Source organism: Pogona vitticeps, chromosome 3 (genome assembly GCF_051106095.1).
Source record: "Pogona vitticeps strain Pit_001003342236 chromosome 3, PviZW2.1, whole genome shotgun sequence".
In the NCBI taxonomy this organism is placed as follows: domain Eukaryota; kingdom Metazoa; phylum Chordata; class Lepidosauria; order Squamata; family Agamidae; genus Pogona; species Pogona vitticeps.
Window position 1 is genome coordinate 238,407,946 of NC_135785.1, and position 13,967 is coordinate 238,421,912.

At 39.6% G+C, this 13,967-nt stretch overlaps 1 protein-coding gene across 3 annotated transcripts in view; it reads right to left on the reverse strand.

The window, feature by feature from the left end:
- Positions 1-102: 102 nt before the first annotated feature.
- The window catches only part of BRCA2 (BRCA2 DNA repair associated), a 45,377-nt gene continuing 31,512 nt past the window's right edge, over positions 103-13,967 (reverse strand). For 2 of the 3 annotated variants that reach the window (XM_072993770.2, XM_072993771.2), the window contains exons 17-27: positions 13,224-13,394; positions 11,510-11,867; positions 10,055-10,210; positions 9,822-9,966; positions 9,248-9,366; positions 7,941-8,142; positions 7,461-7,627; positions 7,241-7,379; positions 2,283-2,539; positions 1,137-1,283; positions 103-857 (exon numbers count right to left, since the gene is read on the reverse strand). In XM_072993770.2, coding sequence (XP_072849871.2) covers positions 258-857; positions 1,137-1,283; positions 2,283-2,539; positions 7,241-7,379; positions 7,461-7,627; positions 7,941-8,142; positions 9,248-9,366; positions 9,822-9,966; positions 10,055-10,210; positions 11,510-11,867; positions 13,224-13,394 — 2,461 coding nt within the window. In that variant the 3' untranslated portion in view covers positions 103-257. The remainder of the gene's footprint in view (positions 858-1,136; positions 1,284-2,282; positions 2,540-7,240; positions 7,380-7,460; positions 7,628-7,940; positions 8,143-9,247; positions 9,367-9,821; positions 9,967-10,054; positions 10,211-11,509; positions 11,868-13,223; positions 13,395-13,967) is intronic. The other variant, XR_013543351.1, reaches the window with a different exon arrangement.

A 13,967-nucleotide genomic window follows, 5' to 3' on the forward strand; every position in this document is an offset into this window, starting at 1 on the left:
TAAATGTTCTGATATTTAAGATAAAAATAAATGAAACCAGTAACAATATTAAAATTAGTGTCATTGTTGAACTGGTAGCATGCACCTCCATAAGACTTCATCTTTTTGGAAGGATACACCATCTCTCTGGTCTTTATTTTGAATTGAAATATATGCAACATGCAAACAGATCTGTATAGACATTCACAATGTTCAAAGTATTAAAAGGTCATTTAAATATTAAAACATATGGGAAACATACAAGAACATTAGTATTTTCACTTCCCTTGCCTTTGCAACTCCCTCTGAACAGCTAATAAATTTTTCGTTCCATTTGTCTCCTTTGCAGGAGTCTCAGCTGCTTTTGTAGTGTCCGATATATTTTTTCTATCAGCAGTCTGGAAAGAATTATTTCTTAGCGTCAGATTGCTGGGTGAATCACTGTGTCGTGTACACACAGTTTTATCAACAGAATCAACTCCTCTTTCTTCTGGAAAATTGCTTAAGGTTTGTGTATTTATCATTGCAAGCTCTTCATCAGCAACAAAATAATTTTCAAGAGAAAAGCCACCGTCGTTGATTTTTTGCAAGGCAGGTTTTTTAACTTCATTATATTCTGTCCCTTTCAGTGATCTTTCATGCTGTGTGCTTCGAGGTGGTTGAAATGCCCTTTTCAAAGATGGAGAAATAAATGTGCAGATTGGCTTCACTGGAGGTGGAGAAGGCACCCGACTAAGCATATCCATTGCTTTTCTCTTCTTACAGTTCCTCAGAGTTTCTTGTTCTGGTGTTAATTTTGCCAAGCCAAAAGAAACCAACGGCTTTGAATCTGTTGTCAAAGTGCTGTGATGTCTTTGTTCACTGTTAGGTGTCGTAATCTCATTAAAAGATAAAGAAAGGCATCATTAGGTTTACATTCCCTCAGTTACTTCTACACGCTAGAGAAATCTCAAATAACTATGCCCCACTGTTTTTGTGCTTATTTACGACCACCACCTCAGATATACCTGCAAACATTTCTACTGGTCATTGTAAGACATTTTGGTTGAAACCCAAAACACAATATTTTAGTGGTTCTGTCTGCCACATGAAAATAGAATGATTCTTTCTTTTAATTTGGAGTAGACACACTTAGGATTGTATTTTAATAAACTTACTGGATGTTTACTGCCTGCACCAGATTTCCAAGGAGAAGGAAAGGGACTGAAGTCAAATTCTGGAGGTGACTTTAGCACTTGTGGGTCATCTGCCTGAAGCAAGTTCATCAGATTGAAGTGCGCATCTTTGCCAAAACAGGTGTCATTCTACAAAGTAAATAGATTTAATTTATATTTCACATCACAAAATCCTTGCTAAAACAGTTCTGGATTGCTCCTGTGTGAAAGTGGTTATATAATTGCACGCACAACTTTTTCCACCATAAAACCAGTTCTCACTAACACTCAATATGTTTACTCAGTTATCCAATCCAGTTTTCGCTTTAATCATAATAAAAGTTTGATGATAAGTATAGTCACTCTGAGTCAGTCAAAATACATTTAATTTGTTGTGGGTTTTTTGTTTTTTTGTGGGGGTTTTTTGCAGTTTTTCTTCCTCAAATATTTCTTAACCTCTTTGAGTTGTTGGCCTAGGAAAAGCAAACAAAAGCAGCGGCAGCTGCGTTGGCCACGAAATGAATTCTAAAATCCATAACGAGATAATACCTTTAGTAGATCAACCAAAAACATGACCTGTGAAATATGATGTGAGCAGTGGGTATCATGAAGGGGAAACCTACCACTAAAACCATAGAAATTCTCTAATATTTGTACATCTGTCCAAATGTTTCTAGAGTGGATCTGCATACAAATACATACATTTATGCATTTAAGCAGCCAATCTACACGTAAAACATAAATGGGATAAGGCATGGATAAGTCCACACATTTCTCTACAAATACCTCAGGAAAGCCATTAACAGAACTGTAAACTACACCCCTGTCCTTAAAATATTTCTGCAGGTCACATATAAATTTGATTTTAAAATGTATTATTATGTCATAAAGTATACTACTGGAGTTTGCAGCTGGCATTGTAGCTCTGAGTGGGAACAGGCTGCTAGAAGCACATTACAGTAGTCTAGGATTCATATATAGAAAATCCCCCCTTATACAAAGAAATACTAAACTGACTTTAGAGACATGTCAAGGCCCAAACTTGCTTAAGTTTTCTGAAATAAGAGTTGTATAAAATAGTTGTACATTCCCAGAATGTCCCTGCCAGATAGGGGAGATATTTATTCCATTACACCTGTATCATTTTACCTCTACAGTATTTCTTAGTTCATTAAATTCTCCTTGGAGATGGGCTTCCTTTGGATTTGAGGAGAATGTAGAAAAATTCCCAGCAAATACGGTGGGAATCTCTGATTTGAAGTTTGGTTGCCATTGAAGATTAGTTGCAGAGATCAACATGGAAGGAATAATGATGTCTTCAATAGCAAGCTGCTTAAGATCTGCAGAGATCTGGACTGATATTAGATGATGATCTTTATCTGACAAGTACACTAGTGTAGAAGAACCTAGACAAGAAATGAAACACAGAATTTAAATTCATTAAATTGCTTAAATGTTTATATTTTATCAAATAAAAGAGACAATTTGTCCGAAAAATTTCACTTTGTTTTACTCCAGTTGTAAATCAAAGGAATTATTATGCCAGAAACAGAAAGGGACTGTAGCCCATGAAAACCTTTTGTCAAAATAAATTAGTAATTGTAAAATCTTAATGCTCATTTTGGGATTTGCTTTGGAGATTGAGAGGGGTGCAAAGATAGGAAAAAGTTACTGAAAATCTAATTTATAATTTTGTAAATGGAAGGGAAAGGGAAATTAGTTGGTTTCTACCGATGTAGGTACTAAAAGACCCTTTATTTTTAACCAGTCCAAACTTTCATTTGCAATACATTTTTGTATTCATACAAGATTGAAATACAATGATTTCCAGCCTTATGTGGCCAGAAATGCTAGAGTGAAAATGAAAATTCTGCCAAGATTTTCATATGTGTTTTGAAATCTCCTCCCTGTAGTTCCACAGGAATAATGCAACCAAATCCTATTTTGCCAAAATAAATATATGTAGAATTTTATGACTTCAGGAATGAAGAGTGGGCGTAAAGCAACAAAATTGTATTATATTGTTTGCTGTGCATCACTGGATGTTTTGTCATACAAATACAGTGGTGCCTCGCTTAACGAGTGCACCATATAGCGATGTTTCCGTATAGCGATCCCTTTTCCGGGATCGCTATACGGAAACATACCCGATCTTTGCAATGGGGAAAACCCGCATTGCGAAGATCGGGTATTGCGGCGGCCATTTTGGAGCCGCCGAATAGCTGATCGGCGGTTCCAAAATGGCCGCTGGAAGCCCGGAAATGGCTGCCGGCAAGGGGAATCCTCGCTGAACGGGTAAGTAAGCAAGGTATTGGAACGCATTAAACTAAGTTTCTCCTTCATGGATTGCTGCCTTGTCGTGGCGAAGGGGCTTGAGTAACTCAGAGAAACTATGGGCTATGCCGTGCAGGGACACCCAAGACGGACAGGACATAGTGGAGAGTTCCGACTAAACGCAATCCACCTGGAGTAGGAAATGGCAAGCCACTCCAGTATCTTTGCCAAGAACGCCCCATGATCAGAAACAAAAGGCTAAAAGATATGACGCTGGAAGATGAGCCCCTCAGGTCGGAAGGCGTCCAACATGCTACTGAGGAAGAGCGGAGGACAAGGACAAGTAGCTCCAGAGCTAATGAAGTGGTTGGGCCAAAGCCGAAAGGACGCTCAGCTGTGGACGTGCCTGGAAGTGAAAGGAAAATCCAATGCTGCAAAGAAAAATACTGCATAGGAACCTGGAATGTAAGATCTATGAACCTTGGGAAGCTGGAGGTGGTCAAACAGGAGATGGCAAGAATAAACATCGACATCCTGGGCATCAGTGAACTAAAATGGACAGGAATGGGCGAATTCAGCTCAGATGATTACCATATCTACTATTGTGGGCAAGAATCCCGTAGAAGGAATGGAGTAGCCCTCATAGTCAACAAAAGAGTGGGAAAAGCTGTAATGGGATACAATCTCAAAAATGATAGAATGATGTCAATACGAATACAAGGCAGACCATTCAACATCACAATAATCCAAGTTTATGCACCAACCAGCATTGCTGAGGAGACTGAAATTGAACAATTCTATGAAGATTTACAACACCTTCTAGAACTGACACCAAAGAAAGATGTTCTTCTCATTCTAGGGGACTGGAATGCTAAAGTAGGGAGCCAAGAGATAAAAGGAACAACAGGGAAGTTTGGCCTTGGAGTTCAGAACGAAGCAGGACAAAGGCTAATAGAGTTTTGTCAAGAGAATAAGCTGGTCATCACAAACACTCTTTTCCAACAACACAAGAGGCGACTTTATACATGGAAATCACCAGATGGGCAATATCGAAATCAGATTGATTATATTCTCTGCAGCCAAAGATGGAGAAGCTCTATACAGTCAGCAAAAACAAGACCTGGAGCTGACTGCGGTTCTGATCATCAGCTTCTCATAGCAAAATTCAAGCTTAGACTGAAGAGATTAGGAAAAACCACTGGGCCACTCAGGTATAATCTAAACCAAATCCCGTATGAATACACAGTGGAAGTAAAGAACAGATTTAAGGAACTAGATTTGGTGGACAGAGTGCCTGAAGAACTTTGGATAGAGGCTCGTAACATTGTCCAGGAGGCAGCAACGAAAACCATCCCAAAGAAAAGGAAATGCAAGAAAGCAAAGTGGCTGTCCAACGAGGCCTTAGAAATAGCAGAGAGGAGAAGGGAAGCAAAATGCAAGAGAGATAGGGAAAGTTACAGAAACTTGAACTCAGACTTCCAAAGAATAGCAAGGAGAGACAAGAGGGCCTTCTTAAATGAACAATGCAAAGAAATAGAGGAAGATAACAGAAAAGGAAAGACCAGAGATCTGTTCAGGAAAATTGGAGATATTAGAGGAACATTTTGCGCAAAGATGAACATGATAAAAGACAAAAATGGGAGGGACCTAACAGAAGCAGAAGACGTCAAGAAGAGGTGGCAAGAATACACAGAGGAATTATATCAGAAAGATTTGGATATCCTGGACAACCCAGACAATGTAGTTGCTGACCTTGAGCCAGACATCCTGGAGAGCGAAGTCAAGTGGGCCTTAGAAAGCCTGGCTAACAACAAGGCCAGTGGAGGTGATGGCATTCCAGTTGAACTATTTAAAATCTTGAAAGATGATGCTGTTAAGGTGCTACATTCAATATGCCAGCAAGTTTGGAAAACTCAACAGTGGCCAGAGGACTGGAAAAGATCAGTCTACATCCCAATCCCAAAGAAAGGCAGTGCCAAAGAATGCTCCAACTACCGTACAATTGCACTCATTTCGCACGCTAGCAAGGTTATGCTCAAAATCCTCCAAGGTAGGCTTCAGCAGTATGTGGACCGAGAACTCCCAGAAGTACAAGCTGGATTCCGAAGAGGCAGAGGAACTCGAGACCAAATTGCTAACTTGCGCTGGATTATGGGGAAAGCCAGAGAGTTCCAGAAAAATATCTACTTCTGCTTCATTGACTATGCGAAAGCCTTTGACTGTGTGGACCACAGCAAACTATGGCAAGTTCTTAAAGAAATGGGAGTGCCTGACCACTTTATCTGTCTCCTGAGAAACCTATATGTGGGACAGGAAGCAACAGTTAGAACTGGTCATGGAACAACTGAGTGGTTCAAAATTGGGAAAGGAGTACGGCAAGGCTGTATATTGTCCCCCAGCTTATTTAACTTATATGCAGAATACATCATGCGGAAGGCTGGACTGGAAGAAACCCAAGCCGGAATTAAGATTGCCGGAAGAAATATCAACAACCTCCGATATGCAGATGATACCACTCTGATGGCAGAAAGTGAGGAGGAATTAAAGAACCTTGTAATGAGAGTGAAAGAGGAGAGTGCAAAAAACGGTCTGAAGCTCAACATCAAAAAAACTAAGATCATGGCCACTGGTCCCATCACCTCCTGGGAAATAGAAGGGGAAGATATGGAGGCAGTGTCAAATTTTATCTTCCTGGGCTCCATGATTACTTCAGATGGAGACAGCAGCCCTGAAATTAAAAGGCGCCTTCTTCTTGGGAGGAAAGCGATGACAAATCTTGACAGCATCTTGAAAAGCAGAGACATCACCTTGCCAACAAAAGTCCGAATAGTCAAAGCTATGGTTTTTCCTGTTGTGATGTATGGAAGTGAGAGCTGGACCATAAAGAAAGCAGACCGCCGAAGAATTGATGCCTTTGAATTGTGGTGCTGGAGGAGGCTCTTGAGAATCCCCTGGACTGCAAGGAAAACAAACCTATCAGTTCTAAAGGAAATCAACCCTGAATGCTCACTTGAAGGACAGATCCTGAAGCTGAGGCTCCAGTACTTTGGCCATCTCATGAGAAGAAAAGAGTCCTTGGAAAAAACCTTGATGTTAGGAAGGTGTGATGGCAAGAGGAGAAGGGGACGACCAAGGATGAGATGGCTGGACAGTGTCTGCGAAGCAACCAACATGAACCTGACACAACTCCGGGAGGCAGTAGAAGACAGGAGGGCCTGGCGTGTTCTGGTCCATGGGGTCACGAAGAGTCGGACACGACTAAACGACTAAACACAAACTAAGTTTAATGCGTTTCAATACGTTTCCCCTACCCGTTTAGCGATGATTCCGTACAGCGAGGGTTAATCCGGAACGGATTAACCTCGCTATGCGGGGCACCACTGTACTTGAACACTAAGTACTGGATTCGTATCAGAGTTTATGGAGTAACAGCATAAGAGAAGTACAAGGTCACTTAGGTGGAATCAGTGAATGTTTTCGGAAGGATAAAGAGTGGTGCCTTGGTAGGAAGTTAACAGTACAGCAGTATGTATGACACATGGGTCACTTTGAATCTTTGATCTTCAAAATCAGATAGTGAGCCCCGTAGCACAGTGGGTAAAATGTAAGTCAGATCTCTGCTCATGACCCGGGTTCGATCCCGACGAATTCAGGTAGCTGGCTCCCATGCTACTGAGTTTGGGAAATTGAGTACCCAGCTTACTGGGGGGCAAAATGTTCCTTTTATCAATCAATATTACCAATACATAATTATTATATAATCTGAAAATTATGATAGGGAAATAAAGCAATCTCTCTCAAAACAGTATATCTGAATATTGCTACCAACGTACCTATTCCTTTCCTCAAAGAAACTATATATCCCACTAAATCCACTTCAAAACAGGCAGGTTGGAAAGTTGCATCCAATAGCATGTTGAACTTGAGACACTCCCTTGGTCTGTAGACTTGTGACAGAACCTCTTGAGAGACCTAATAGAATTTTGAGCAACAGCATTATGAAGGTTTCCTGAACATTTAGGTCAATGCCACTTACAGGTTATAAATACTCACCGGCAGCTGCAGATACTGAGTTTTCTTTGTTGCTGTTAGCTGTATAGCAGCAGTCTCCGATTTGCCTTTGTATTGGGATGTCACTATGTGGAAGATCTGATACCGACCTCCTTCCTTTAGAAGGGTACAGACATCTGATAATGGACGCCAAATGTTCAATATAACTTCTAATGCACACAATTAAATAAAATACTAAGTCTCCAGAGCAACATGGACCATTCTTCAGACAGCATATGAAGTACAAAGTTATTTATATATGGGCTGTGGAGGAACACTGAAAAAATGCTTTTGTTTAATGTTTTTAAATATTTTATTATTTATATCATAATGCAGTCATTGATGAGGAATACATAATGAATGTACAGTAGATAGTCAGGCAATATAAATAATCCAATGTTTAGTTATACTGATACACATTATTTTGCCATTTTAATGACTGAGCACTTACTCAGAGGAGAATGGTATTCTAATCTTACTAACCTTTGCTGCTTTCTTCATTTTTGTAATCCACAATTCGTAGTTTGAGTACAGCAGTTACATCCCTTTTACAGGAACTGTGTTCATCCTGTTCAGCAGATTCCATAGCCTTCTTGAATTCTGTTTCTATCTGTGCTTGCTTTTTATCATTTATCATCTGTCTATGGCTATTTAAGGATTTTAATTGCTCTTCACTGAAACAACCCTATAATGACAATGATACCTGGATGAATTACAGTCATAATAGGTCAACATCATGTATCTTCATTAACAAATACTGAAGAAAAGCTTATTCATAAGGCCCACTTCTATAGATGTACAGTGGTGCCTCGCAAGACGATGTTAATTCATTCCGCGAAAATCGCTGTTAAGCGAAAACATCGTCTTGCGAAACGTGTTTTCCCATTGAAATGCATTGAAAACCTGATTATCCGTTCCAATGGGAACGGATTGTCATTGTAAAGCGAAAATCGCCATAGGTAACATCGTTAAGCGAAACGCGTTTCCCAAGCAAATACAGCAACCATTAAAAGACCCATCTAGAGAAGCAAGACCAAGCTGTCAAAAACATCGTAAAGTGGAAAATAGGGACCTAAAATTTAATCGTCTTGCGAGGCAAGGTCCTTAACATCGTAAAGTGAAAATCGCCCATAGGAAACATCGTTATACGAAGCACAAGACTGCGCCGAAAACCTCATCGTAAAGCGAATTCATTGTTTGCGAAGCAATTGTCTAGCAAGGCACCACTGTATTTGGTTTTAAAAAGCAGTGGAGTTTTGTTCTACTTATTGTTTTTGTTTTTAATCCAATCTTATCTGTTAATAAACATTCTAAATATAGCATGTGTGTTACAGCAAATCATATATTTAAAAACCATGAAATTTCTGTCACAGTGACTAAACTGCTATAGGTTAGCTTATATATTAAAAGAAACAGAAGCAGTAGCCTCAGTAGTTAAATAAATAAATAGTTCTTGCTTTTTCTTTTTCTTTTTCTTGGGTAAAGTTGGTAGGCACGCACAGATATCCTGTTTTCAAATACTGGCACACAATCAAAAACATTCCAGATATTTGCCCATGGAGCATGAAGATCTGAATAGAGCTCTCTAACGACATTCAAGCAAATGTGGATAGAAAACCCTATACAGATGTTTGCATTCAGCACACAAAGATCTGAAAGCTTCCAAGAACAGTGTCAACCCTTATACATTTATGCATAAATTTATACATCAATTCATAAGTACATAATACAAGTTTTGTGTGAGCCTATGGTAAAATGTTGCAATGTTTTGCTAAGGAATTTTATCTTACCTCTACATAAACTGGATCACCAGCATTAAGAATTGCCTCATATAATTCTGCACCATCTTGTAGAGACCGAATCTGCTGTCTGGTTAATGTGCGGGATCGCAATACTCTCTTGCTTTCACCTATTTTTAGGGAAAAAAATTTCAATTTATAATCCATTCCAATTTCAAAAGAATATCAAAGACTTTATCAACAAAGAATAAATTTAGGTTTGATTCAAATGCCAATTAAATAATTACCAGCTTCAAAACCCTGGCCAGATATATTTGACTGCAAGATTTGAACAGGACGAAATCTAGGACACCAATGGTACTGTTAAGAGAGTACACAAGTAATCTTTAAAGATTACGATGGGACAAAGAAAAGATAACATCAGGCTTTAAAGTACATTAAACCCAAAGTATTCCAGGCTTTATTATTCAAACTTAGAATCTAAAAAGTTTTTGATGGATAAGAAATTGAAGCAGGAGGCTAGCCATTGTAGCATGGGTGATCACAGCAGTATGAGGACAGGATTCCCACCACCCAGCCACAAAACATCCTAAATACAATTAAACATTTGGCATTCTTGTTTTACCTTCTTTCTTTTCCAATTCAGCCTGTATTTTTGCAAGTAATGCTTCCAGGATTTTTTGCCTCTTTTCAGCATGTTTTGTAGCTTCTATTTCTTCAGCTCGACAATTGCGAAACACAAAGGATCCTCCTGATGTTTTTTCCATCCACTGAAACAAATATCCACTGAACATCAAACATGGTTTTATATTAGCTGAAAGTGATGAAAAACTATGGTAATGTCTTAAACTATCTTACCTGTATGGGATAAACCCTTTGAATAATGACATCAATGCAGCCAACAGTCCCACCATCACAGAGGAGCGACGACAAGGCCAAACAAAATGGCCGGGGATCCTTATAGTAACCTAATTTGGCATACCATCGAGCACGGCGAGTACTGTTAGCTGAAATCTAATAAATACAAAATATCTGCAAAAATGCTAGAAAGCATTCAACGGTTCTGTAGATTTTTGCAAATGTAAAGCACATATAGTGGTGCCTCGCACAACGAGTGGCTCACACAACGATAAATTCACACAACGATGGCTTTTCCTGAAAAAATTGACGCCTCACACAATGATGTTTCCTATGGGGAATTTTCGCACAACGATGTCCCTTTTCGCTCCTGTAAAAGTGCCTTAAACTGTTTGAAACCTGTTTTAAATGCTTGGCATCAATAGCCCAGCTTGTGAAACATAAGCAAACTTAATTTGGTGTTGTTCTGAGGCGTCGTTAATTTTTGGTGATTTTTTGTTTTCTCCATTGAAAGCCATTGGACAGACCGTCCAAATGTTTAATTGTATTTAGGATGTTTCTCCGTCGGTTGGTCCAATGGCTTTCAATGGAGAAAACAAAAAATCACCAAAAATTAACGAAGACTCAGAACAACACCAAATTAAGTTTGCATAGGTTTCAGGAGGTGGGCTAACGATTACAAGCATTTAAAACACTTTTCAAACAGTTTAAGGCACTTTTACAGGAGTGAAAAGGGACATCGGAAAGGGCTCTTTGATCTCCGTTTCCCTGCTTTTGAAGCTCTTTCCGATGTCCCTTTTCGCTCCAATGGCTTTGAATGGAGAAAACAAAAAATCAACAAAAATTAACGACGCCTCAGAACAACACCAAATTAAGTTTGCATAGGTTTCGCAAGCTGGACTATCGATGCCAAGCATTTAAAACAGGTTTCAAACAGTTTAAGGCACTTTTACAGGAGCGAAAAGGGACATTGTTGTGCGAAAATTCCCCATAGGAAACATCGTTGTGTCAGGCGGCAATTTTTTCAGGAAAAGCTATCGTTGTGTGAATTTATCATTGTGTGAGGCACTCGTTGTGCGAGGCACCACTGTACTTCTATGACCAAATTCTAATCTTGGTTGAACTGTGCAAGTGAATAAAGGCAAAATTCTCCAAGACAACTACAGACAGCCTATGTCACTCATTTTCAAACTGAGTCTGTGAACGCTTACTGGAACCCTTAACAAGTTCAGATGAAGGCAATTATAATAATGAATACATGCTGAGCAACTTTTTTTTTCCAAAAAAGAAAGAGACAAGCTCCCATCAATGGCAAATATAAAAAGAAAGGGATAAGGTATTCTCAAAAGGGATAAGGATTAGGAATCAAGAAAGAATACATTACAGTATTCATCTCTCTGTAAAGCAACAAAGAACCAGCAGTTTGATAACAACTTAGCTACTTTGTAATTTTACCTTTAGCATAAGGGATTCTGGTGCTTCTAGTGGAGCGCTTGCATCGTGTGAACCCACCAGTTCTGCTCCATGCAGAACAATCTTCTGGCCCACGGTCAGCCGCCGTCGACGCAACAGTGACTGAAGAGAAGCATCTAAGACAGCTCTTATCCCATACCAGCCATCTGTAACTTCAATCACTGCTGCTTCTTTTTTGCTCTCCTCAGCAGTACTTTTTTTGCCACAGATGTGAGACATGTTTGTACCTAACGATATGATTTTAGAGATGCACAATATGATTCTTTTAGCAGCAACATCATCTCTTTCAGTTATCCTTTTGATTGCTGACCGACGACTTCTGTCCACTTCCACGTCATATCTTTCAAGAGGAAAAAAAACATTCAACAGCCTCAAATTTTATTTCAGAGAAAAACAATTCCTTTTCAAAATAACGGTTTTCACTGTGAGAGATACAGTCCCAGAGGTCCCTTGTTGGTGTGCTGTCACACTCTGACCAGGGACCTGAGAACCTCATGACAATGGCTGACCTGGAATCAGGAGTTGTTGAAAGTTTACTCCCTGACCTCTATGTATAGCCTGGATGGGGATGGGAGGAACAAAAACTGAAGCTACAATACTTGTGTCAGCCACAGGTGTGGAGGGAAGATTCCTAGAGGATTGGTGAGAACAAGTAAACCCCTGGAGGATGGGGAATATAAAAAGGATTTGCCGCCAGGGGAGAGGGATGTATGGTAAGAGAGGAAGGAGGCAGTGGACAGGCAGATTCTGGAGCAAGAGCAGCTCCTTGCACTGGGGGGGAGGGAAGAGCTCCCAGGAGAAAAAGGAGAGATTGAAATCCCAGAGTCAGGCAGAAAGGTGGAACTCTCAGCATCAGGGGGATAACACGTGTTTTAGACCAAGAGCAGCAAGACAAATCCTGACTGAAAGCTGTCAGAAGCTTGTCTACCTGTTCATGTCCCTATGAAAATAGAGATGTTCTTAGCTGTAGAAATAGATAAAACTACAGAGTAGGACCCCCAAATCTACAAGGGATTAGTTCTAATCTTACTTGTGGATAACAAAACCCATTAATAACAAGTAATGCTATATATACTGTGTTTCCCTGAAAATAAGAGAGGGTCTTATATTAATTTTTGCTCCAAAAAACACAATAGGGCTTATTTTCAGGGGACGTTTTTTTCCATGTACAACAATCTACATTTATTCAAATACAGTCACATCATCTTCTGGTTGCTGCACATTGGTGGAGGGCAGGGTTTCACTTAACTGGGGCTTATTTTTGAGATAGGGCTTATATTACGAGCATCCTGAAAAATCACACTAGGGCTTATTTTCAGGCTAGGGCTTATTTTCGGGGAAACAGGGTAGTATAACATGTCTGTAGTCTATTGTACCAAAGGCTCTCTCTGTGCCTGTAAGGACATTAACCAAGGATGGCTGGTGACAACAATGCTCTGCAAAGTAGAGGGAGTTGCCTCAAGATGACAAGAGAATAGGCTAAATGGCTATGACCTACATAGCATAGTCTCTGGTTCCCTTTAGTGGCCAGTCCTGGTAATTGTATTGTGCAAACATGTTCTGTTTTTTTAAAATTTATATTTTCAGATTACAGATAAGTGAAACCACGGATACTGAACCCACAGATACGGAGGTGCTTCTGTATTTTTTTTTTTAAGCTACAGAAATAATAATGCAGAAGAGGCACATTCAATACCTGTACTTAAGCTGAAGTAGTACTCTTTCTGGTGTCAAACATTTGTTTGCAAATTTGTGTGGAAATGCAACTTCCATAGCTGCCAGTTTCCATATGATCCACCTGTAATGGTTGTATACCCAGGCTTTTGAAATTAGTTTTGGATCTACACCAGGTGTGTCACACAAAGCCCTGTCCAAAAGAATCAGAATATTGAAATGTTAGAAGATTAAACATTATGCTCATAAAACGATTAGCTGACATATGTAGTGAAATTGAAAAGGTCCCATTCCTGTTCAAACCAATCAAGACAGCTGAATCTCTTCATGTATTTCTCTAGTTGATTCCTTTCAAATCTGTTTTTGAAGTTATTTTGTTCAAGGATGGCCACTCTGAAGTCAGAGATGAAGTATGCAGAGACACTAGAGCAGTCCCCCCACTGGGTTTTGAGTATTTCTTAATGACAGATGTGTACCTATCTTCTGTATTTCAAAACAAACAAACAAACAAACAAAAAACCCAACTCTCAGTGACCCCTAGCAATTACTGTCTGATCATTATTTTTCTGGGCCTTTTCATTCCCATTACATATTCCCACCTTCCCCAGGGCGGTAAATATGTCAGTCTGCTCATGGGAAGCATCTGAAGAAATGGGTTGCAATCAATAAAAGCTTGTGCCTGTTACAACCAGTTTCAATTTTTAAGGTGCCACAAGAATCTTTTTTGCCACAACAGGGTGACACAGCTATTAGCCTGCAGTTAAAA